A 24,901-nucleotide genomic window follows, 5' to 3' on the forward strand; every position below is an offset into this window, starting at 1 on the left:
TAAAGAAAATGGTAAAATGTGGAACATAAATTAAGAATAATTGGATATGCTGATGATAATATTTTCCTATCCAAAAATGAAGATGATCTACGAAGATTACTAAATATATTCAATAATGCAGCAGAAAAGAAAAATATGAATAGCCACTAAATCTGCTAACACCTTTTATTCCCCTACAGGGAGTAGGAGAGGTTATTTTAATCCTACCTAACTTACAGTGACAATCTCCACCAGTAGTGAATCAGAGATGGCTGGCCCACGACTATCACTAATTTTAAATGACAACCGACGAGTAGATGGTTGAAAAGCGCTGACATCTCATGGTCCCTAACCCTAACACAACACATTTATTATCAGAAATAGTTTGGGTTCTGCAGGTCAATTTTCTTGCGTTATCAACAGAAAGAACTAAAACCATGATAATTGCTTGAACCAATAACACATAAATTAGAAATCAAACGAAAAAAAATTCAACAAGTTAGTGAGACAAAATATTTTGGAATAGAACTAAATTTCCATGGCTTTACTATGAAAAACAAGAAACAAAAAATAAAATGTAGTAGAATATCTGGATATCATAACAGCTTCATCTGGAAGAATGACAACATAAGTACACAAACAGGAATGAGAATCATGTGTATTAATACAGCAACTGCAAAAATTAGACAAATTTTTGCAGTTGCTGTATTAATACACATGATTCTCATCGACAATAATAATATAGGACCCAGTACTGTGCCCTGTGGACCCCACATGTAACCCTCTGCCTCCTTGAAACTGCCCCACCATACACAATTCTCTGATACCTATCAGAGAGCCAATCCTGAATCCAGTTGACCACCCTGATATCGAAACTCAACAATAATAATAATTATTATTATTATTGTTGAAATTAATTCAACAATCTCATAGGAAACACAAAGTTTACTATACCACTCCTTAAACTCATTGATCGTTCTTGGTCTCACAACTCTATCAGACAATGCATTCCATGGTTAAACCACCCTCCATGCAAAGATACCACCCTCACCCTCTTGCTCACAGCTTCCTTTTGAAATTCCAGGGATTGCCCCTTGTCATCACTCCTTCCTGTTGTTCAATCAAGTGAAAGAACTGTCCAGTGTCAGCCCTGTAACCACCTCTCAACAGTTTAAAAGTCTCAATCATATCACCTCTCCTTATTCTATCGACCAAACTCTGCAGTCAACATCCCCTCAGCCGATCCTCATAACTAACATTGTACAGTATTGAAACCATCTTTAATATCCACCTCTGTACTCTTTCCACAGTTAATTTATCCCCTTCAAATCCTGGGGACCAAATCTGAGAACAGTAGTCTAATTGTGGTCTGAGGTCTTATGCAACGGGATGATAACTCTTTAATCTCTGCAGGTCAGTGTCCTTCTCATTGTTGCAACAATCCTCTGTGTTACCTTCACCACCTTTGCAATATGTCCCCTGAATTTCAGGTTTCTATCAATCATCAACCACAGATCTTTTGTCTTCCCTACTTCCTCCAGTACAAATCCTCCAATAGAGTATGAAGTGTCCCAAACCTCAAGACCTTACATTTTGCTGCATTAAACCGATACCCCCATTCATTTGTCCATCTGTCTAGTTTATTCAAATCCACTTGCAGGGCTACCACATCTGCACTATTACTAATAACCTTTTCCAGCTTCACATCATCTGCAAACAACTGAATATCCCCCTGCAATCCACTGACAGTGTCATTGATATAAAGGTTAAACAATATAGGACCCAGTACTGTGCCCTGTGGACCCCCACTTGTAACCCTCTGCCCCACCATACACAACTCTCTGATACCTATCAGAGAGCCAATCCTGAATCCAGTTGACCAACCTGATATCGAAACTCATGTGCTGCAACTTAAATATCAGTTTATCATGTGGCATCCTGTCAAATGCCTTTGCTAAGTCCAAGAAAATGGCAGTATATGCCTTTCCCTCATCAACTGCTCTTGTAAAAAAATGTAGCATATTACTAAAATAAGAGCGTCCCTTAAAAAATCCATGTTGACTCTCACAGATAACATTATCCTCATCTCTCCAATGCTGTATACGGTCCCTCACTAATTTCTCCAAGGTCTTAACAACTACTGATGGCACACAACCTCGCCCCTATAACTAGACACTTCCAGTCTGCTACTGCCCTTAAGCAATGGCATTATCTTACCTTCCTTCCATTTCCTTGGCACCTTTCCTGTAGCCAGACTTTTATTGAAATGTCAGGTCAGATTAGCTTCATTTCTCTAGCACATTCTCTGAAAACTCGCGATGAAATAAAAATCCAGTCTCACAGCTGTACTGACATCGAGAGTACTCAGTATTTGGAACATACTCTCCTCCTGTACCTCTAAACCGCAAACCTCCATTATCACTCTAGTATTAAAATTTACTCCCCCAGGATGAAATACTCCAGTAAAGTGTTCATTGAACAATTCCACTTTGTCCTCTCCATCAGTCACGCTATTCCCATTTTTATCCCGCAGTGTCATTCTTCCACAATCATTTCTCCTTATACTGGCCACATAGCTTAAAAAATTCCTAGGAATTTCTTTGGAACTTAGGGCCAATCTCTTCTCATATTCCAGTTTCGCTTTCCCTACCATACGAGACACTCTCCTGGCCTGTGTCTTATATTCTTCATGCATCTGCTCATCACCTGTCTCTTTATATCTCTTCCATGGCATCTTTTTCACATGCAGTTCCTGTTTAATATTGTTTGTCCACTTTACACCAAATTGTGTCCTCTTGTTCACTTGTTGAATACAGCTTACTATTGCTGCTAACAAATATTCTTTCAGAATTTTCCAAGTACTAATGATATCCTGGCTTTCCAGTTCCTTCCTCCATGAAACTTCCCCAAGTTGATATCTATGACCATCGTCAAGTTGACTTCACCAGAAAACCAGTTTGGATCTTTGCCTGATGAACTTTTTGTATATTACTAATCTTATCCCATTTTGAAAATGTCTGTATAAGAATTTCATTAATGTTTCTTTATATATTCCATTGGAAATCTTTCAATTTTTATTGTTTTTAGCTGGCTCCCCACCATTACAGGAATAACTGTGCTGCCTTCGAAAGTAAACCCTGTAATAGTTTTTCTCTTGTTTTGACATCTTTGACTACAATTAAATATTTCCCTCTGCCATAAGAAAGTGAAAGAATAAATCTTATTTACTCTAACCATCTCTTTTAAAACCTTAGTTACCCATCTCGCTTCTTCACATCCTGGATTTTCAATTTATGGACTTTGCACCATTGGAGGAATTGGTATTAATTTCTCAGGTTGGGTAAAAGACTATAACCTCTGCATTTGTAAGAGAGAAAATAAAATATTTCAGTCGCAAGTCTGAGAATTAAATAATCCTGTGATACAGAAATAATTCTATACCACTAGCAGATGCTTTCATTGAGTTACTGGGAAATGGTGGCCATGATATCGCCAAAAGTAATCCTGTAATGCAGATATTAACTGCACTACCAGCAATTTTAATATTTATATTTTAATAAAGACATGCTAATTGGGGGTGAAACCACCACTATCACAGGTAAAATAAAATCAAAGTGAAAAATAAACTAAAGAAAACCGAGGTACTTACCTTTCCAAAAGCCTAGATATCATCAATGGGAGACAGACCCAGAAGTCATAACAAGGTTTGAGTAATGCAGAAGTCATATTTCCATATACAAGTCACCAAAAAGTGTCGCATCTTATTACTAAAATACTCTGGATCAGAGATAGATGTTGAAAATTTTTCCGCTTGGTTATACTATAAATTAAAGATGCCAAGAAATTATATTCTTGATTTAATCCTTTATCCAAGCATAAGCAAACAAAGTTGTGTGTGAAGTAACTTCAATGCTGGGCAACTCATATATAGAGACTAATGACTTCACATCACTTGATTTAGTATCCCATAATGTAAAGGACATATCCTCATGAACATGTATAATGCTATGCATTATGGGAAGGGTCACAAATTCGCCAAAAGTAATCCTGTAATGCAGATATTAACTGCGCTACCAGCAATTTTAATATTTATATTTTAATAAAGACCAGTGCTAATTGGGGGTGAAACCACCACTATCACCGGTAAAATAAAATCAAAGTAAAAAATAAACTAAAGAAAACCAAGGTACTTTCCAAAAGCCTAGATATCGTCAGTGGGTGACAGACCCAGAAGTCATAACAAGGTTTTAGTAATGCAGAAGTCATATTTCCATATAACTCATATAACACAAAAAAAGTTCTCAAATTTGGTCCCTAGCATTTTAAGGGGAAAAATTAAAGGATGCAGAGACAGATAACAAAGATGGTATCATTACTGTACCATCTTTGTTATATGAAGACAGGCTGATGGAATGTGGAATGCAGAGTTTGGTAGATAGAAGAAGGAGAGGTGATACGATTAAGACTTTTTACCTATATTGACTTTTTACCTATTTTTTACCTTCATATTGAGAGATAGTTACAGGTTGAAACTGGGGAGTTCTTTCATTTGGTGGAACAGAGAGGGGGAGTGAGGACAAGAGACCAACCCTTTAAGTTATAAAAAGAAGCTGTGAGCAAGAAGATGAGGAGTGGTTTCTTTGCATGGTGGTTGGTTGAACTGTGTAATGCATTGTTTGATAGAGTGGTGAGAGCACAAATGGGTAGTGATTTCAAGAAGTGATATGATAGACATTGTGTTTGCTAGGATGGATCTCCCACATGATTCAAGATACTCAGCAGTGGCTTGACTCAGTGACATGCAGAAGATCACCCGAAACAGAGCTTCTCTACTCCATCGGAGGCAAGCAAGCCAAAAAACAAACACCATTAAGTGCCAATAGTGGGAGCGAGACCCAGAATTGATACCACGTTTGAAGTAATGCAGAATTCATATATACAAGGAGTGAAAAGGTGTATTCCCTTTTTATTTCTATACTCTACTTCAGAGCCAGATGTCAAAAGTTTTTTACTAGGTTAAACTACAAATTAAAAATGCAAAGAAATTATATGAATAAATTGAATAAATTGAGTGATTGGGCACAGGAATGGGGATGTGAGTCCAATGTTGCAAAATGTAAGGTTTTAAAATATGGAAAACAAAAATGGGATGCAGAACGTATGCTTGGTGAGGATATATTGTCAGAGGTGGAGGAAATAAGAGATCTGGGGGTGATAGTGGATAAGGATCTGAAATTTACGGGATACATAGCCAAAATTATGAAGACAACACAAAGGCTCCTGGGAATGATGACTTGACATCACTTGACTTAGTATCCCATAATGCAAAGGACATATTCTGATGAACATGTATAATGCTATGCATTATGGGAAGGGGTCTCTACCCAGACCATTTTTGACCTTCACTGATTTCTTTGGGTCTGGCTCCCACTGATGGGACCTCAAGGTTGGTTGGTTGTTGAATAACAAATTAAGAATAACAAGTAGAGATAAGATATTATTATCTCCCTTTATAAGCTTTTATTATAGCCACATCTTGACTTCTATACAGATTTGGTTACCTGGATTTCTTATGCAGGATGAAGTAATGGAAGGATCTGAGATGAGTGTCCAAGATGGTGAGTGGTCTATGGAATGCAACCAGTGAGAATAGATTGAAAGTTTATGAATTCAAAATTTTAGTTGATGGGCAGAATAGGGAAGATATGATAATGCATAAGTTACTAAAGAAGTTTTATAGGATTCATACAGAAGAAGTTGTTCTTTACATGACAAGAAGGGAGAGTAGAAGTATCATCATCATTGGAAATTTTGTAAGAGTGGTTACCAAAGCATGAGGACATTGTTGTTTGTTTGCAAAGTGATGAATGAATATCAGGTTTTCATAAGTTGGTCATGAGTGGTTTGTCAGTGAATTAGTTCATGGAGAAGTATTATAGGTATTGTGTGAATAATAATTAGTGTTGGCTTCCACTGAATCTTTAGATTCAGTGGAAGTCATTAAAAAATAATAATAAAATAATAATAATAATAATTTAAAAAAGGCTGGGTAGACCTCAAAAAAAGAGTATTAAATGGATAATAAGACCGGAACAGACCAATATGGTCTATACTCATAATTAGTGTTATGATGATAATAAGAAATAATAATAATTGTAATGTACTTTAGATGTCACATTATAATGGGATACTATAAGAGAAGAAGTAGAATGAAAAATTGACCAAGTAGGAAGAATTCAGCGAATGTGGAACAAAAGGGCAACAACAGTTCCAGTTATCATAGTGTCATTGAGTGCAATATCAAGAGTAGTTATGAAACATATGGAGGTGCTGAGCCTCTCAGATATAACACCATTTCAACTCCAGAAAATGGCACTATTATAAACATCTCACATTTTACAATAACATCCAATTCTTACACTGCCTCTCCCCTAAATGATTATTTGGGGACTAGATTTCATAATCTTAGGCCTTTTGATTTTCTTTATCAAAAGAGGCACTCCAGCCTGAGCATGGTTGCACTTTATCTAATCTGCTCTACAGATCTATGCATTAACTTCTTTCTTTCCTTCCCTTTTCTTATTTCTTTTATTCTTTAAGCATTTTTAATTATATAATCACCTATGAACACTACTATTTGTAAGTTATTTTTCTTAATTTCTTCTGTTATCTCCTCCCATTTCTCTGATAAACTTTGCTCATTGCATGTTTCAAAACAGGAAGCCTATTTCAATAATCATAATATATTTCTGTTACTCTGTTTCTAGTTTTATCCTTGTTAGCAGTTAACATAGCTTCAGGATTTTTCCAAGTAAAGTTGTTGACCTCTTTCTTACACTACCCCCTCCCCCACAGCCTAAATGATCTGGGGACTTGATTTCATGATTTCTATGCCCTACAAAGATTGCCTTCACTATAGCTATGAGATCCTTCATCCTAAAAGGGGAGGTAGAAAGATCCCCTATCCCTTCAATACTAATAATGTCTTGGTTGGAAGCACATGAGATTTGATCAAGAGAATCAACATTGGAAAGATGAAAGAAAGTGGAAGAAGAGAGTAGCCACAGTTAGAGGACCGTGGGATAGTCACTTCCCTTGCCATCAAATGATAGCCCTTTATTGTCCTGTTAGTCCATGGATCCTTATTCAATATTGGCTCACACCATTTTATCTTAGAAATAGTGAGATAGCTAGAATAGATTATGTAGTTGCAAATGTAAAACTGTCCAGAAGACAGAGATTATGAAAAATTTCAAATTTAATAAACTCATGTAAGCAGCATTCCGACTTGCCTTAGCAAAAACAGAAATAAATAATTTTTGAAAAATATGTGATCGTATATACATATATAGGATCATTTATTTTTTATATGATTGTATACATATTATATATATATATATATATGTTTATAATTATTAACTGACTTAAATACCGAGAAAAAATATATAATGTTTCACTACTAGTTTCATCGGAAATTCCGACTTCGTCAGGCGAATACAGTACCAGAGAGAAAACAACATCTTAAAACTATATTGTACTTTAGACAAACACAGAGTTTAGAACAAATAATAGTTGTGTTTGAATTTGAGTCCAAGCGTTAGTTCTGGTGCAAAGCACTTTGTGTGTGAATGATATCACGAGTATGTCAAAATTGGATTACAGTGCTATGTGAATCGGGTAGATTGTAACTGAGATTGCTGTTTAGATGGGTAGGGTCGAGAGCTATTTCTTTGGATTCCAAGATACGTCTTTCTAATTCATCGGAGCATTTATGGATGTTTCAAGTTAAGTTTCAGTCTATTTGCTGTTGTCGTCCTTCAACATTGGTATTAGCAGAGAATAATATGTGGCTCGATAGGGCACTAGCAGGGTTCTGTTGTAAGAAATGTCACATTGGTGTTCTTCTAGGTGGAGAGATGGACTTTTCTGTCTAGCCATAATATGATTTGCTGCAACTGCAGATGATTTTGCATACTCCTTTGAACTGAAGGAGGTTGTGTGTTACCTTAGGTTGACTGAGGCAAGATTGGAGTTTTGGAAAGGTGGAGAAATATGTTTTAACATTTAATTTCTTCAGAATTTTTGACAGTTTAGGAGAAAGAGAACATATATATGGTAAGGAGATGTAGGCTGTGTGGTTTGAGTTATCTTCATTACTATGTTGATGACGTACACTAAGATGATTATTGATACTTTTAGGAGAGTAACTGTTATTTAAGAAAGTCCTTTTGAAGTAATTAAGTTCTTTTTGAAGTTCTTCTTCTTCTGACAATAAGGATCTTGCCCGATGAGCTAGCGTGGAAATAATTCCTAATTTTTGAGGGGGATAGTGGTGAGACCGATAGATACATGTAGGTATCTATTGGTGTGTGTATTGGCTTTCTAAACATAGAAATCTTCAGACCATCAGTTGTTCTAGTAAGTTTTATATCTAGAAAAGCCAAAACACCATTAACTTCTGGTTCAGATGTGAAGTTTATATTTTGATGAAAATTGTTTAAATGATCCAGAAAGGTTTGTAAGTTTTCTGGGCCATGCTCCCAAAGTAGGAAAATGTCGTCCATGTAACTTAGCCAGATTTTGGGTTTCATGTCGCTGAGGAAATTGCTTTTTGCTCAAAATCTTCCAGAAATACAGCAAGTTACTTATAGCCTGTCAGAAGTATTTTGGAAATTAAAATACCACAGAAGGTGAAAAAAAATTGACATTAATGAAACACAAAAATTGTTGAAGTTATTCAGAAAGCTAACAATTAAAATAGGCTGGCCATGTAAGTAGGAAAGACAACATTTAGACAGCCTTATTGCAGTTTGAATTACCAGAAAGAGAGAAGTAAAGAGGAAGATGGTGGATGAAGTAGGGTGATAAAATCACATTAACAATAGCAAACTGGATACGGATGACTTCTGAAAAAGAAGAGTGGAAGAAATTACTGAATGAGGCCTTTGCCCAGAAGTGAGATGCCATAGGCTGATAACAATCCAGAAAGCCCTACTCTAGAGACCAAACATAGAACTTTTTTCAAGTCAATTTAGGTCTCCAGTAAGCAGATAACTCACACTACGTGATGAATTTATCTACCACCTAAAAGTTTGAAATGGGAAAAGTTTAAGCTAAAATTCTTTTTAAATCTTCCTGAAGGTATTTGATATCATTATTACTCCTTGTAGCTCTCCTGCAATTCATCATCATCAGAAACCATAGATCCTTTTCCTGAGATGAAACAATGCAGTTTCATATAATTTCACACCATAAGCAGAGTACTAGTGTTTTACATTGCGATAAAAGTCATCTCCATCTAGAGTCTGGTTGGGATTTCCTATAACCAGGATGATATACTTGCAATCCTCGCCCTGCAGAACCCAGGTAATTCACAGAAAGGAAGAGTTGACTAGACTTGGCAAGGCTGTAATATTGTGCATCATTAGCTCACACTACCTGCAATCCTGTAGTGCAATCAGTGAATAAGATAGGTCAGATTTCTAGAAGACTGGTCCTCTGATTGTGTTATTATTATTATTATTATCATCCTAAGATCCCATGGAGTCAAAGACTCATATAGCTTTGTATATGACAAAGGATTCCCTTTGTCATATACAAAGCTCAGTCATACCTTTCCTAAAACACATTCAAATTCTCTGCAGACACCACACTCTCAGGAAATGCATTCCAGTCATTCATTAATCTCATTGCAGAAATTTCTAGTCCCTTTGCACACACTCTCCTTATACAGCTTCCAGGGATCACCTCTTGTTTTCTCCCAATCTCCCACCATTTTATGAAAAGCTTATTCAGTGTTAATCCTATATCAACCCCTTACCTACTTTTATGTCTCTATCATATCCACCCTCTTCCTCCTATCGAATAAATTCTTAATTGCATTATTTCAACCTTTTTTTTCATATTCAACATTCCAGAGATCAGAAACTATCTTAATTAGTTAACTCTGGACCCTTGCCAATTGAAAACTGGCTGACCAAATCTGCACAATAGTCCATATGTGGCCTAATCATGGCCTTATGTGATGGAACCAGAATCTCCTTATTTCTACAAGTCAATGTCATCTGCATCATTGCCAAAATTCATTGTGTTGTTCTCACAAGTTTGGCAATGTATCCTCTAAATTTTAGATACTTATCCACCATCACTGCAAGATCTCTTATTTCCCCCCACCTCTGACAATATAACTCCACCAAGCGTAAATTCTACATCCCATCCTTGTTTCCCAAATTATAAAACCTTATATTTCATAACACTGAATTGGCATCTTCACTTCTGTGTCTGTTCACCCAGTTCACAACATCTGCTCTTCTCATCATAGTTCTTCCCAACTTTACACCATCTGCAAAAAACTGAATATTCCCATTCAAATCTTCCCCTATATCATTAACGTGCAGGTTACACAGCAGTGACTTTAAAATATAACCCTGAGGCACACCATGAGTGACATTCCTCTTCTGGGATATTGCTCACCCATCAACTTGTTGATACCTATTAGACAGCCAGTCTACAATCCAATGCCTTAGTCAAATATCCATCCCCATTTGCTCTAGTTTGACTATCAACTTATTATGTGGTAATCTATCAAAAGCTTTTGCAAAGTCGAAGTGGCTACTGCGTATCTATCTCCCATGTCGAATGCTGCTCTCACCTTATTGTAATAAGTAAGTAGATTACTAAAACATCACCTCCCTTTAGCAAATCTGCTGTCCATCAAAGATAATACCATTACCATTGCTGTCAACCCAATTCTGGATCCTGATTCTCTCCATAATTTCCAACACTTTAACACAACACCTGACCAGACCATCATGTGCTATCTCTATCTCTGTCCAGGAGGTTCACTACCATGTATCTCCACCAGCTTTGTTTCTGTGCCTACCTTGCACATTCCTCACATGTCTGCTATTGCAATTGCTGCTCCAAGTAGTTCTTTGCATTCTTTGTTCTCTCTTTACCTTTATCATTCCTTTCAGGACTGCTTTTTGTAGGCTGTCACATCTTAACAAATGTCCAAAATATTTTGTCTTTCTTCATTTGATAGTTTTGAGAAGACGTCTCTTTTTTTTTCTCTCATGTCATTAGTAGAATGTCTGCATTCCTTTTCTTCTCAGTCCATGATATCTTCATAATTCTTCTTGAAATCTACATTTCAAAGTCTTTAATTTTTATAGGGGAATTTTTTATTGTGTTGAATTTCTCTCTAGCTATTTCAATTCTTCTTTTTATTTCTCTTGTACCCTTCTGTCTTCTGTTATTATGGTGCCGAGGTAAATTTGTCTACTTGCTGAAGAGGTATATCATCTATTTTGATATCAGTTTTAGGTGTTGTTATTTATTTGGTTATTGCCATTGTCTTGGTTTTCTTGAGATTAAAAAGCAAATCATATTTCTCGCTAATAAATCTTACATTGTTAATTAGATTTCTATATCTTTTTTGTTTTCTGCCAATAGAACTGTATCATCAGCATATCTTAGGTTGTTTATGTTCCTTCTTCCTGTTGATTTAATGCTTTAAAGTTCCTTGTATATTTGTTCAGTATATAAATTAAAGAGTATTCAGGATAGTATACATCAATAAATTTAGTTTAATCATTTATCCAAGTGTGAGCAAACAAAGTTTGCACCTTAAAATATCTTCAGGAGGACTGAGGAAAGGTAGTGCAACTCAGAGAAAAAGTGGACCAAGCTATCATCACTCCTATCTCAGTATCTCCCATAATGCAAAACGCATCTCCTTGCAGATATGTATAATGTTATGCATTAAGGGAAGGGCCTCTACCCAGACCGGTTTAGACTTTTATTAAGGTGTATTTAAGTAAAGACCTCTCTAAAAATTAGACGATCCTGAAAGATCGCCCAACTCAGCTTTGTTCCACTTGGTGACAGGCTCACCCCATCACAAAGAAGAACTTCTCAGCATTGGCTCTACCCAGTGGCAGGCTCACCCCATCACCAGACAGAGCCATAATCTCAACAATGGCTCTACTCAGAGACAGGCAAAAACCTACCCCAAGCAGAGCCTCTCATATATATCCAGCATGGGAGGCAGACCCAAACAGTGGTTATGATCTTTATTGAGGTCTCGTCAGTGGAAGCCAGGCCCAGAGATGGAGATACCAAGGCAGAAGCAATGGAGAGGTCATCTTTATCTATAGAAGTTGCCAAAAGGTGTGCCACCTTATTATTAAATTACTCTGGATTTAGAGAAAGATGTTGAAAGTTTATTTTGCACTTGGTTAGACTACGATAAATTTAGTTTAATCCTTTATCCAAGTGCGAGCAAACAAAGTTTGCACATGAAAATATCTTCAGGACTGAAGAAAGGTATTGCAACTCGGAGCAAAGGTGGACCAAGCATCCTTGTTATACACCTCTTTGATTATAAATTCTTTAGATATCTCATTATCAGCTCTAATTGCTGCTGTTTGTTCCCAGTATAGATTTGTGAACAGCCTTATATCTTTTCCATCCATTCTGATTTTTATAAGGCACTTGATCAGTTTTGTATGGTTGATTGAATCAAAAGCTTTGGTGAAGTCTATGAAGCATAAACGTTTCTGTTTTTTTCTAGATATCTTTCTATCAATGTTCTTGGAGTGAAAATACTATCTCTTGTTCTATTTTTTTTCTTTGAATCCAAATTGATTTTCACCTATTTCCCAGTTGAGTAGTTGATTTTCTATATTCTGAACATTCTGCAGCATTGTGCTTTTTTGGAATGGGTATGAAGATCTTAGGTCTTTTGAGAAATATCCTGTGTTGCAAATTTGGTTGCATACCATTGTCAAAGCATTTATGCCTATATCATTAACATGTTCGCTGCCACATTCCTCGGGCATAGTTTGTTACCACATGCCAAGCACTTTCACTTCTTCAAGGTCAGTACTAGTAATCTTGTCACCGGCGGTAATCGACATACGAATATATTCATAGTTGGCTTGTGAGGCTCATATACCAACTACGAGTATACATATGTTCGCTGCTATGCTCCACACACCAAGCATTTTCACTTCTTCAAGGTCAGTATGATTAATCTCGATGCCTCACGAGTATATTCGTTAGGCTCATTTACCAACTACTAATATACTCGTAGTTGGCAGCAAACGTGTTAATAGCCTTTAACATTTCCGCTGTGATTTAATCGCTTCCTGCTGTTTTCTTATCCTTTAATCCTTTTATTGCATTATATATTTCACTAGCATGAATATCAGGACCATCTAAGGTTGTTTGTGTTGGATTTTTTTTCTCTATGTGCATAGTACAGTTGCTCTGTTTGTTCTTGCCAACATTCCAGTATTTCCTCCTTATGATAAGTTTATTATCTTGTGATTTTAAGATATTGCTCCCCATCCTTTTCCTTTTCTTATATGTTAGTTCATTTATCATGTTGTATAAATCTCATTCTTTGTGTGCATTAGCCAATTCTTCTATCTCCCTGCATTTAGATAATTTGATGCTTCAACAATTCTGTCACCTACTCTATGAAGTGGTACAATCTTGCCTTCCTTCCTTCAACTCCTTTGGAATTTGACTCAATGTAAGACTCATATTAAATAAGATGTTAACACCCTGGTACATTCCTTCAAAAAATGCATTGATATATCATCAAGTCCCACAGCCTTATTAATATCAAGTTTGCTTAATTACCCCTATACCTTTATTTCATTCAGTCAGCCTCTCCTTTTCATCATCCATTGCTGTCAGACTCTTCATGATATCACATTCACAAGAATGAAAGACCTATATGAACTGTTCATTAAATATCTCAACTATATTCTCTGCTGTAGTTGTCCTTATCAGATTTCTCCAGTCAGTGCCATCATACTATAATCTTTTTTGCTGGCTACATATCAAAAGAACTACCCAATTTTTTTTTTTTTTTTTGGCTTCATTAGCTAATTACTCATACTGAACTTTTGCTGCCCTTACCAAGTCCCCCCTCCTTGCCTGTTCTTTGTATTCCTCATGGAATTGATTATTACAACTCCTCTTATGGTGCCTCCATAATGCCTTTATTCTCTTATTGTAGGCTTAATCTTTTTGTTCATCCATTTCACACTTACTGTATTTTACCTTCTGTCCTTTGGAATACATTTAGACAATGCTTCTACTAGATAGTCCTTGAATATCACCCAAGTAGCACTGATCTCCTTTCCACCCAACTCCTCATTCCATGCTACACCTGCAAGCAGTCTCCTGAGCTTCTCATAATCACCAACCTTGTAGTTCCACATATACCCTTTCCTCAGAGAAGTCCTCATCTTGCTGGCAACCACCCAGGGAATCACTTCATGCTCATTCTCACAAACTGGAGAGTGATTTGACACCTCATTTATAAAAACATCTGACAAGCTGATCAAATTTAAACCCCTCAATCCTTGTGTGCCCCCCTGCCTGAGGTAGTTGTCCCTCAAAAACTTTACAAACTCCTTTTCTTTAGTTCCTCTTGCTATCTCAGTCCCAGTCCACATTTCTATCCTTACCCTTATCCTTGCACTTTTGCTATCCTTACCAACTGAGCCACCCTCCTTGCCTGTTCTTTGGTGAGGCATTGTCCCAGAAAAAAATTGTGACTAGTGATAATGGGTTTTTCTTTAGGACACTGTTCTTGAGTCTCTGCTGCTAATTTATTAGTTAATAATCTTGCAGATTAATAAGGGATATTCAGTTGTTACAAATGTGATCTTCCTTCAGGAATTAGACTTTTACTTGGGATTGTAGCTTTAATAAGTGCTTAAGTGTTGCACTTTGAAGTGCAGAGGATTAAAGTTTTATACTGTATTGATGGAAATGTGTTTCTGGAGGCAGTTGAAATTTGTATCTAAGAGTGATAGTTGATACTGACCTGATGTTCAGAAAGCATGTTGTATGTGCTTTGAAAGCTACACAGTGCATTTACTATTGTAATAGAATCACACTGATAATTATGGTTAAGCAGGTGGTTGTACCACTGTAAGGCATTGATCGAATTCCACATGGACTGTTTTGCTCAAATTCATTCTCCTCGTTTACATTGTAATGCTGAAACTCTAGACATGGGCCAAACATACAGGTAAGTCAATATCTAGATTCCAAAATGTTAGTTACATCACTGAGGTTTGGAAATGCAAATTGCAGAGTTGAAGTGTATAGGCAGATTTTAAGGAATTGAGGTGGTAGTGGTGTTTGCATGAGAAGTTGTTTAATGGATGATTATAAATGGATTATACATAGAGTGGAGTGTGGGAGACAGAGGATGAGGTGTCATCCATGGAAGTGGTGTAAAGGTGTAGTGAAGTGAGGGGAAGGATAGATTTTTTGCATTAAGATTAGTATTTGAATGGAACGCATTACTAATGCGTTGCATTCAAATACTATGAGTGCTAATATATTTAAAATTAAAAATGGGAGATATGTTGATTGAAAAATGTGATCTCTCACAACAAGTCCATTGAATCCCTGGAGTTTGTTACATGTGGAGCATAAAGACCAGGTTAAAATGAGTTGTTAGTTATTTATACTCCACATGCAACAACTTGCATTACCTCAGAGAAGATAATGCTAATTTTTAAGGAAGTGAAAGTAATGTGTGAGCAGCAATTAATTAATCAAACCAAGAATAATCTCTGAAGTTAAGCAAACCTGAGCCCAGTTAGTACTTGGGAGGGTGTCACCTGGGAACCCTGGGTGCTGCTGGCATTAATTAATTAGCCGTTCTGGTTAGCCGAGTGGTTAGCATATCTGCTCTCCAGCCAAAAGGCTGTGGGTTCGAATCCCGCTGTGGGCATGAACGTTTGTGATTGTCAGTGAAAATGCTAGTGGTGATTATGGGTAGTAGATGATGGTAGTTGATGTTCATTGTAGTTGGTGGATTGAGTGGTGGAGACAGAGGTGTAGAGTAGGTGCCCTTGATGAGTCTTTGGACTCCCTAGAGGTGTTACGTAATAATAATAAACTTTGCAATCCACAAACACCTTCAGTCTGTCATAGGAGTATCCCATACACCTGACACCAGCTTAGTCACTCTTCTCTGAATCCTGATCCCTAAGAAACCCAAGTGACCAGATATATGCACAGTCAAGATACGGCTCTATTATAGCCTTATAAAGGGGGATAATATCTTCCCTATCTTTACTTGTTAGCTTATTTTTCATGGACTGAAGAGCAACAGCAATACTAATAAGAAGCTCTTTTCTAGAAGTTGTATGAAGAGGATATGGGCAAAGTAGACAAGTAAGATTCCTGCATGGAATTTTACTTCTCTATTTTGGGGAGTAGAATGAAAGAGTGGAAAGTGCACTAATCGTGAATACATTTATGACATTGTTGAGTGAGTATGTATATGTGACCTCTGACCATCATTTTTTAACTCTACGGAGGTCTGATACGATGATCATAGCAGTCATAATAGTATAAATAATATGCATTCACAAATTTAATTACAAATTAAGAAGAAAATTTGTATAAGATATTTCTCTTTTCAGTGTGTGGTGGTACATTTGTTACCTCACAAGGAGTCTTGCATTCTCCATATTATCCTGATTCTTATCCTGCAAGCATAACATGTATATATCACATTAATTTATCTCAAGGGAATTTAGTATATCTTGAGTTTTCACATTTTGATGTGGAAGGACCAGGAGAAAGTTGTCCTTATGATTACTTAGAGGTATGTTTTTTAGTATTTCATTTCTTGTTTATAGGTATTTATCAAAGCTTAAACAAAATTTTATTAAGTTTTCATTCTTATAGTTAATGACTTGGGGTTTATATATATATAATTATTTGACTTCATATAATTATTATTAACAATAATAATAATAATAATAATAATAATAATTTAATAATAATAAATAATAAATAATATTTTTTTTTCAAGTCATTAACTTCATTATTCATACCTGCTTATTTACATTATATACATTTGTGCATATCAGCATGCATGCATACAAGTACTTGCACATAAGTTATACGTATCTACACTGTAATCTTATGAACAATGAAACAGTTTACAATTTATAATTCTATACTAAACATCTGTCCAATCCAGTACAATAATTTTGTATAACTTTACTTTCACTTTTTATTACTTCTCAGGGAAATCACATACGAGTATATATATTTTTAAGAGTACTATAATTTCTTATGTTATACATTTCACTCTTATTATCTTTATAATTTGGACAATGTGGAATTCATATAACAGAATAATAACAATCAGAGTGATTGTTTGCAAATATAGTTCAAAGTTATACAAAGTGAATGATATGATTACATGCTGCAGTTTACATTTTATTATATATATTTCTTTCTTTTTTTTTTTTTCTTTTTTTTTTCAAGTTTGACAAAGTGTTATCATTATCGTATAGGCTATTTACATTTAGACTATTCACATATTATATTTCTGGTTTTGTACAGAATGATTAATAATATATATATATATATTTTTTTTTTAAATTGTAATAACATTTTATTTATCATCATATAGAGTATTTACATATATACAGTAAAGTATACTATTACATTTTCTGTTCAGTACAAAATGTAGAGTGCAGTGATTTTTTTAAAAATATAAATGTACATCATTTTTTTTCAATATCAATATCATAATATTTATTTTTTTTTTCAACCGTAATAACATTTTATTTATCATCATGCAGAGTATTTACATATATACAGAAAATGTAATACTATTACATTTTCTGTTCAGTACAAAATGTAGAGTACAGTGATTTTTTTTAATTATAAGTGTACATAATTTTTTTTCAATACAATATCATTGCTTATTATTATACAGCCTAATTACATATACACAATTTTTTTTTTTTAATATCAGTATCTTCATTATTATTATACACCTTACTGTTTAACATAAGTTAAACATAAGTTACTTATATAACTTATGTTTTGTCACATAATCTGCAGTCTTTGATTATGAGGATTACGTGTAGATGAGTGTGGTGAATTAATCCCCTCTACTTCGAAGCTTGGGTTAGCTTTTATGAAGAGAGTGGGATTAGCCTTCACTATTTATGTTGTTGTTACTGTTTATGGATGGGATGTAGGTATTGGATGCTGGTGATGTGTATATTTGTGTTAATGGTGTATTAACTTTGTTGGTATATTTTCCAGAGTTCATATTTTAATGTTTTGTAGTTATCTATATCTTTTAAATTTCTTGGTAGGTTGCATGGGTATCTGATGTGATCTCACAAAAGAACCGTATGAGTAATTGAACAGTGTAAGGATGTAGAGAGTTGCTGTAGGTCATGTTATACAATATCTGTCTCTTTTGTTTCAATAGGTGATGTTGAAGTAATTCCTTATTATCGTTATGTAGTGTTTCAGGTTTTTAATGCTCAGAATTCTGTGTGTCGCCATATGCCGGTCGGATATTAGTTGCATATATAAGGTGTCCAAATCACTGTTGACACAATTTTCCTATGTACTATTTCTGATTTTGTTAGGTGGCTGTTTGATGTGTTTTCATAGACTGTTATATCGTATCTGAGTAGAGATTCGCATATACCGTGATATAGGAGTTGTTTTATGTTGGATGGAATAATGTCTTTTACGTGGAAAAGTTTTGCTGTGATGATCCGGAGTTTGGTGTGTAGGTATTCTGTATATTTTGTCCATTTAAGGTGGCAATCTATGTAGAGACCAAGGTATTTTGCATGTATTACACGTTTGATTTTGGGACATTGGCAGGGTTTTTTGTTGTTAATTCACGGTATGTGTGACAGTGTATCGATAGTGGTGCGGGGCTCATGATTCTTGGGTTGTGTATTATCACCATCTGTGTTTTGGTGCCATTGATTACAATTATGTTTTAGTAGAAGTATGTTGTGATTTCATTTAAGTCTTGTTGTGCTTTGGAGAGAGCCGTGTTGATGTCTGTGTGGATTGCTAGTAGTGCAGTGTCATCTACATACTGAAATATTTGACTTCTTATGCCCATGTTGTGAACATCATTAATGTATATATTGAATAGAGTGGATGATAATATGGCACCTAGAGGGACACCGCGTTTTATTTGTATACCTCGGCTGTGAGATGTACCTATTTTTGTTACTTGTGTTCTGTTTGAGAGGTAGTTCCTGAACTATGTATGCAGTGTTCCTCTTATACCTGTTGAGTATAGTTTGATAAGTAGTATTATGTTATGTTCAAGTGTATCAAATGCTTTGGTTAAGTCAAGCAGTATAAGGACGGCATACTTATTTTTGTCGAGAGCTTTGTTCATGGCATCGGCAATGTCTTCTAATAAAGTGATGGTGCTTTTTTGTTTTCTGAAAGCCTTATTGGTTTTGTGAGATGATGTTGTACTTCTGTAGTTAGTTGTGTAGTCTGGTGTGTGTTATTTTTTCTAGAATTTTTGAAATGACTGGTAGGGTGGCTATTGGTCTGTAGTTCTGAGTATCGTTTATTTTACCATGTTTGTAAATTGGTGTAATTATTGCAGTTTTTAGTTGTTGTGGAATAACAGCAGTGTCGAATATTGTGGTCACGAGTTTCAAAAGTATTGGATTTATTTGTTCAAAGCATGTTAAAAGGTCTATGAGTCTTATTTTGTCTATTCCTGGAGTGGTCATTGATTTTAGGTGTAAGAGTGCTTCTTTCAGTTCCTGTTTTGTTATGGGTGGAAAATACATAGTTTGTTCTTGACTTTGAGTTGGTAGTTTTTTGTTGATCGTTGGTAGATTGTTCCTTTTTTGAGTTGTGTGATATTGTTTGTGAAGGCATGGTTGAATGAGTCTGCTAGTTCCACTTGGTTTGTGTTCTGACAGATTTTTTTTTTCAATAAAATCTTGTGCCGAAGTTTTCTTTTTTCGAGTTACTAATTCGTTGAATAATTAAAAAATAAATAAATAAATAAATAAATAAAAATAATAATAATTGTTTACAACATATATTATTATAATATTAACAATGATGATTATTACAGGTTTTTCCCCCCATTTTACACTCTATATATGCAATAACAATAGATATAATTTCTCTATATAATAATTTTTTAATAATAACAATTTTTTTCTATTATCATCATACAGAGTATTTACATATGTACAATTAAGACATATTACATTTTCTGCTCTCTAAAAAATTCTGTATGCAGAATTTTTTAGAGAGCAGAAAATGTAATATGTCTTAATTGTACATATGTAAATGTAATATGTCTTGAAGTATCATCTTTCTTTTTAATTTTTTTTATTTGAATATAAATACACATATTTTTTTTTTCATATCAGTATCATCATTTATACACCATACTGACATATACATTACAATAATTTGCAGTCTATGATTATGAGGATTAGTTGAATGAGGCAGGCTAATCCCACCTACTTTGAAGCTAGGATTAGCTTTTATGAAGAGAGTGGGCATAACCTTCACTATTTATGTTGTTTGGTACTGTTTATTGATGGACTGGTAGGCATTGGGTGCTGGTGATTTGTGATGTGTATATTAGTGTTAATGCTATATTTATTGTGTTGGTATAGTTTCCAGAGCTCGTGTTTTAATGTTCTGTGGTTGTCTATGTGTTTTAAATTTCTTGGTAGGTTGTTAAGAAGCATGGGTGTTGGATGTGATCTCACGAAAGAACCGTATGAGTTGTTGTGGGTCTGGTTATGTGATATGTGTCTCTGTTGTTACGATATGTGATGTCGAAGTAATTTCTTAGTAATATTATGTAGTATACAGATTTTTAACTCAGGATTCAGTGTATCGCCATAAGCAGTTTGGATATTGGCTGTTGTATACAAGGTCTCCAAATCACTGTGGACACAATTTTCCTATGTAATATTTCTAATTTTGTTAGGTGGCTGTATCATGTGTTTGCATAGACCATTATACTGTACCTGAATAGAGATTCACAAACATCGTGATAGAGGAGTTCTTTTATGTTAGGTGGAATCATGTCTTTTACTTGGAAGAGTTTTGCTGCAATGATGCTGAATTTAGTATGTAAGTAATATTATTATTTATATACACTGCAATGTCAGAACACAAAATACTGACAGCAAAACACTTATGTCACTAATCAACTTTGCTAAAACATTATTTCGATGCCAACTACAGGATAGTCAGAAATACATACTGTTGTTGTGTCCCATTTTACGATTTTTATTCTGTCTAGTAATTTCCTCTTATCTATGTTCTACTATTATCTATGCTCGGGATATCACCAAAACTTTTACTAATACTTAAGTTATTTCTCCCCTTAGTACCCCTAATATTTGTATTTATACTGCGCCTTTTGGGATATTTAGTTTGAGATATTATATACAAAAACAAGGAGAAAGAACTCAGATATGTCTGAAAGTGAAACAATGTTGCAGTCGTGACACTTTATCTCGTTTCTTAACACATTAATTTCCCGCGTGATTAGGTTCGTATTTTTCAAGTGGTGCATTGGACAGCAATTTCAGACAACTGTTTTGTCATTGGACAAGTTTATTAAAAAGTTTAATACGGTACAATTCAAATTTTGTTATTACTCAATTCAATGCTAAACTAAATACTTACAAACTAACATTAACTTATTACAAGTAATTAGGCTATGATCCAATAATGGGTATTACGATCATGCCACCATACACATTCAACACATAAATTCATTTGACACGGATATATAAGATTAATTCACACTATTTAACTATCCAAACTTAAATAGATTAACTTAGCCTTTTACTGCACTAACACACAACTATGACATTTTAACTTTCCTATACATTACAATAGACATGCAAAATTCTCAGGACACTTAATTATTCATATAACATTAACACTAGCCAGCTTACTTTTAATATATTCTGTCAGATACTAAAGTCCTAGTATAAATTTTCCTTGGTCACTTCAACAGTTCCGTATTAGAATAATGATACCTATTACAGACAAATTTTAGTTAACATTAGATATATTTTACAGTACCTTTCTTTCTTGAGTTTTTCATATGGGCCTTTACCTTTTTCTGATTGAACTAGCTTGGTATAACCTCTCCGATAATCTGCTGCTCTTACGTTCCTTTTGGAGTTGAGCTATGCTTACACGGTCTTAAACTTTCGTAATTCAGGACACACTTTGAATCATCTATATGACGGCTGTGCGACTCATGACGTGGATATCGATATCTTTATAGCTTTCCCTTTCTCATGGTTGTCACTGAAGTTGAAACACAAAGAATATGTTTCCATTTCTTTGACTCTATGGCATTCTTTGCTTCTTACATAGGAAATCCGGAATCGAAATCCCACTCATTTTTGTTTCCATGTTGTGACGACGGAGATATAACCCTAATCTCCACTCAGGAAAACCGCGTGAAACCTATGCCACGGAGCTCGTAGAGAACTCCTCGGGAACAGAACCAAAACAAAAACCAAAAAGCCAGGGGGGGGATTCCAACCCTTTTATACTTGTTCTCCTAACGGCACCCTCTTTAACTTCTTTTCTCCGCCCCCTACTTGTTTTTACTTCACCGACCAATTAGGGTGGCGTTTTTTTCTGCCAAACGTCCTTTGGTCGGCAAGCCAAACGATGTCTCAATCTGGGAATCGGCCCTAAGCGATTTTCTGTTGTTTTTCTTGTGCTAGCCTCTAACTTAATCCCCTTTCAAATTTTCTCTATGAATTTACTTAATATTTTAATCTCTAGCCTCTCACATACCATCTTTTATGACTAATCCTTTTCTGTCTTATTTAGTTAAATTTTCTCATTTATACCATATTACAACATTAATATATTCTTTTCTTTTTTTTTGTTAGTTAATTCAACAAACACCTTTATATTTTATATATTTTATTGGATGCAAGAATATTTCTTTTTCTTTTAAATAATTCATCTATTATTATTTTTTTTTTTTTTTGCAGGGTTTTTAATTTATTTATTCTTCATGTTACACCATGATAGCTGAGAATTCTACATTCTTAAGATATCAGGTTTAACACCGTATAACAAGACCTCAGACAACTAATTATATCACATATAAATACAATAATCACTTCGGAAAGGCCACACGAAACTTCTACGTCCTAGACATGATAAACAAATTACCTTTTGAATAGAGAAAACTTACAAACTACAATAGCCTGAAATGAGCTCTAAGGACATACTATGAACAAGAAACTCGCCCCAAAAATACCATACAAACTTAATGAAACACAATATATTCATTTAAGCTTCCATTTCAGCGACGTATCAAGAAATTCCAAGTTATCATTTGTGTGCGTGTGTGCGTGGCATGCGTGAATTTCTCAGTCAACGGCTGCAGCGGAAATCAAACCTATTAAACATAGGTTTGAATTCATAACTTCCCAACACAGTTAACAAACCAATAAATAGTAACCTAATAACTAACTGGTGTCATCCTCAGATGAGCTTACAAATAAGCTTCGAGAATGAAAGCTGAGAAATTACATCTCATCCAAGATTTAAAAAAAAAAAATAAATTACATCTCATCCAAGATTTAAAGACAAAAAAAAACAACAAAAAACATCATCACCATCGTTATTTTTATTGGTGAATCTGTACTGAACCACAGAGAAATTGTAATATTGTGAAATAGTGAGAAATTGTAGTATGATTTCCTAAATTGTATCATATGCATATGTAATTTATTTGACACATAATAAAGTTCAGAAGACTTATTTCAGTGATTACACCACATTTTTTATTATTCAGTTATACAATATACTGAAATAATAGTTCCTGACAAGTTTTGTAAATCGTAGGATTTACATCTTCAGGTGTAAATAGTATAACTTAAAGTTTAAACAAGAGAAAATTAATAAATGTAAATCATAACCATCTAGCTATTCATAAACTCAGATAACAGAATGCAGATATAAAACGTTATTGACATTGAACAATACTGGATGATGTCATGTGTTCTTGTTCATGGAGTCCTAGCTCAGATTGAGGTAGATTTTTTATTTGAGCTGACCACACTTGATGGATCAAGATTTAAATCAAGAATTAAATCTTGATTTTTATTGCATTGGATTGGGTTTCTGCATATTAGCAACCTCTTTAAATTTTCTTATATAGCTGTTGTTTTCTATGTATGACATCGTCGTTTTTTGCCAGAGTACATCGTGTCCAGTGGAAGTGGTATGGAAAGCAAGACCCGTTTTTTGTTCTCTTTTGTATTGTACGTCTTTTTGGTGTTCAGCCATGCGTATTTCTCCAGATCTTCTTGTCTGTCCTACATAGCAAATCCCGCAAGAGCAATGGATTTCGTACACTCCTGGTTTTTTAAGAGGATGATGAGGTGGTTTTGGTGGATGTAGGAATCTTGAGATTTTTTCCATAGGCAGGAAGGCCACTTTTATGTTGTGTTTGTTCATTAATTTGGCTAGCTTATCTGTAACATTTTTGATATAAGGAAGTGAGATTGTGTGTTTGTGTAATCCTGTTTCATTGTGTTGTTAGTTGGAGGCATTTTAAGGATTCTCTTGATGGTTTTTGTTTCATACTCATTCTGTTGGAGAATTTGTGTTAAGTATTTTAGTTCTTCATTACATTTTTCTTGTGTGCTGGAGATATTGTATGCTCTTTCTCGAAGAGTTTTAATTAAGCTTATTTTTTGTGAAGGATGGTGGTGTGAGGCTGCATTTAGAAATCTTCCTGTGTTTGTTGGCTTCCTATATACTGAGAAGGAGAGATTACTTTCTTCATTAACTTCTAACAGAATATCTAGAAAAGGAAGTTTTCTATTTTCTTCTTGTTCTAAAGTGAATTTTATGGTGTTGTGCAAATTGTTGAGATAATCTTTGAAATCGATAAGTTCATCTGTTGTTCCATTCCATATGATGAAAATATCGTCAAATAGGGTAGCCATATTTTTGGTTTTTTATGGTAATTCTTAAGAGCATTGTTTTCAAATTTTTTTATAAATAGGTTTGCTAATACTGGTCCACACTCCCATGCAAAAAGATA

The 24,901-nt window shown here is 34.8% G+C and overlaps 1 protein-coding gene across 1 annotated transcript in view; it reads left to right on the plus strand.

The window, feature by feature from the left end:
* Cubn (Cubilin) overlaps positions 1-24,901 on the plus strand; it is a 2,223,842-nt gene that overhangs the window by 685,264 nt on the left and 1,513,677 nt on the right. The window contains exon 21 of the mRNA XM_090396294.1: positions 16,446-16,630. Within this exon, the coding sequence (XP_090252420.1) occupies positions 16,446-16,630 (185 nt within the window). The remainder of the gene's footprint in view (positions 1-16,445; positions 16,631-24,901) is intronic.

Source organism: Typopeltis vanoorti, chromosome 8 (assembly GCF_054136105.1).
Source record: "Typopeltis vanoorti isolate ZY-2024b chromosome 8, IOZ_Tvanoo_1.0, whole genome shotgun sequence".
NCBI lineage: Eukaryota > Metazoa > Arthropoda > Arachnida > Uropygi > Thelyphonidae > Typopeltis > Typopeltis vanoorti.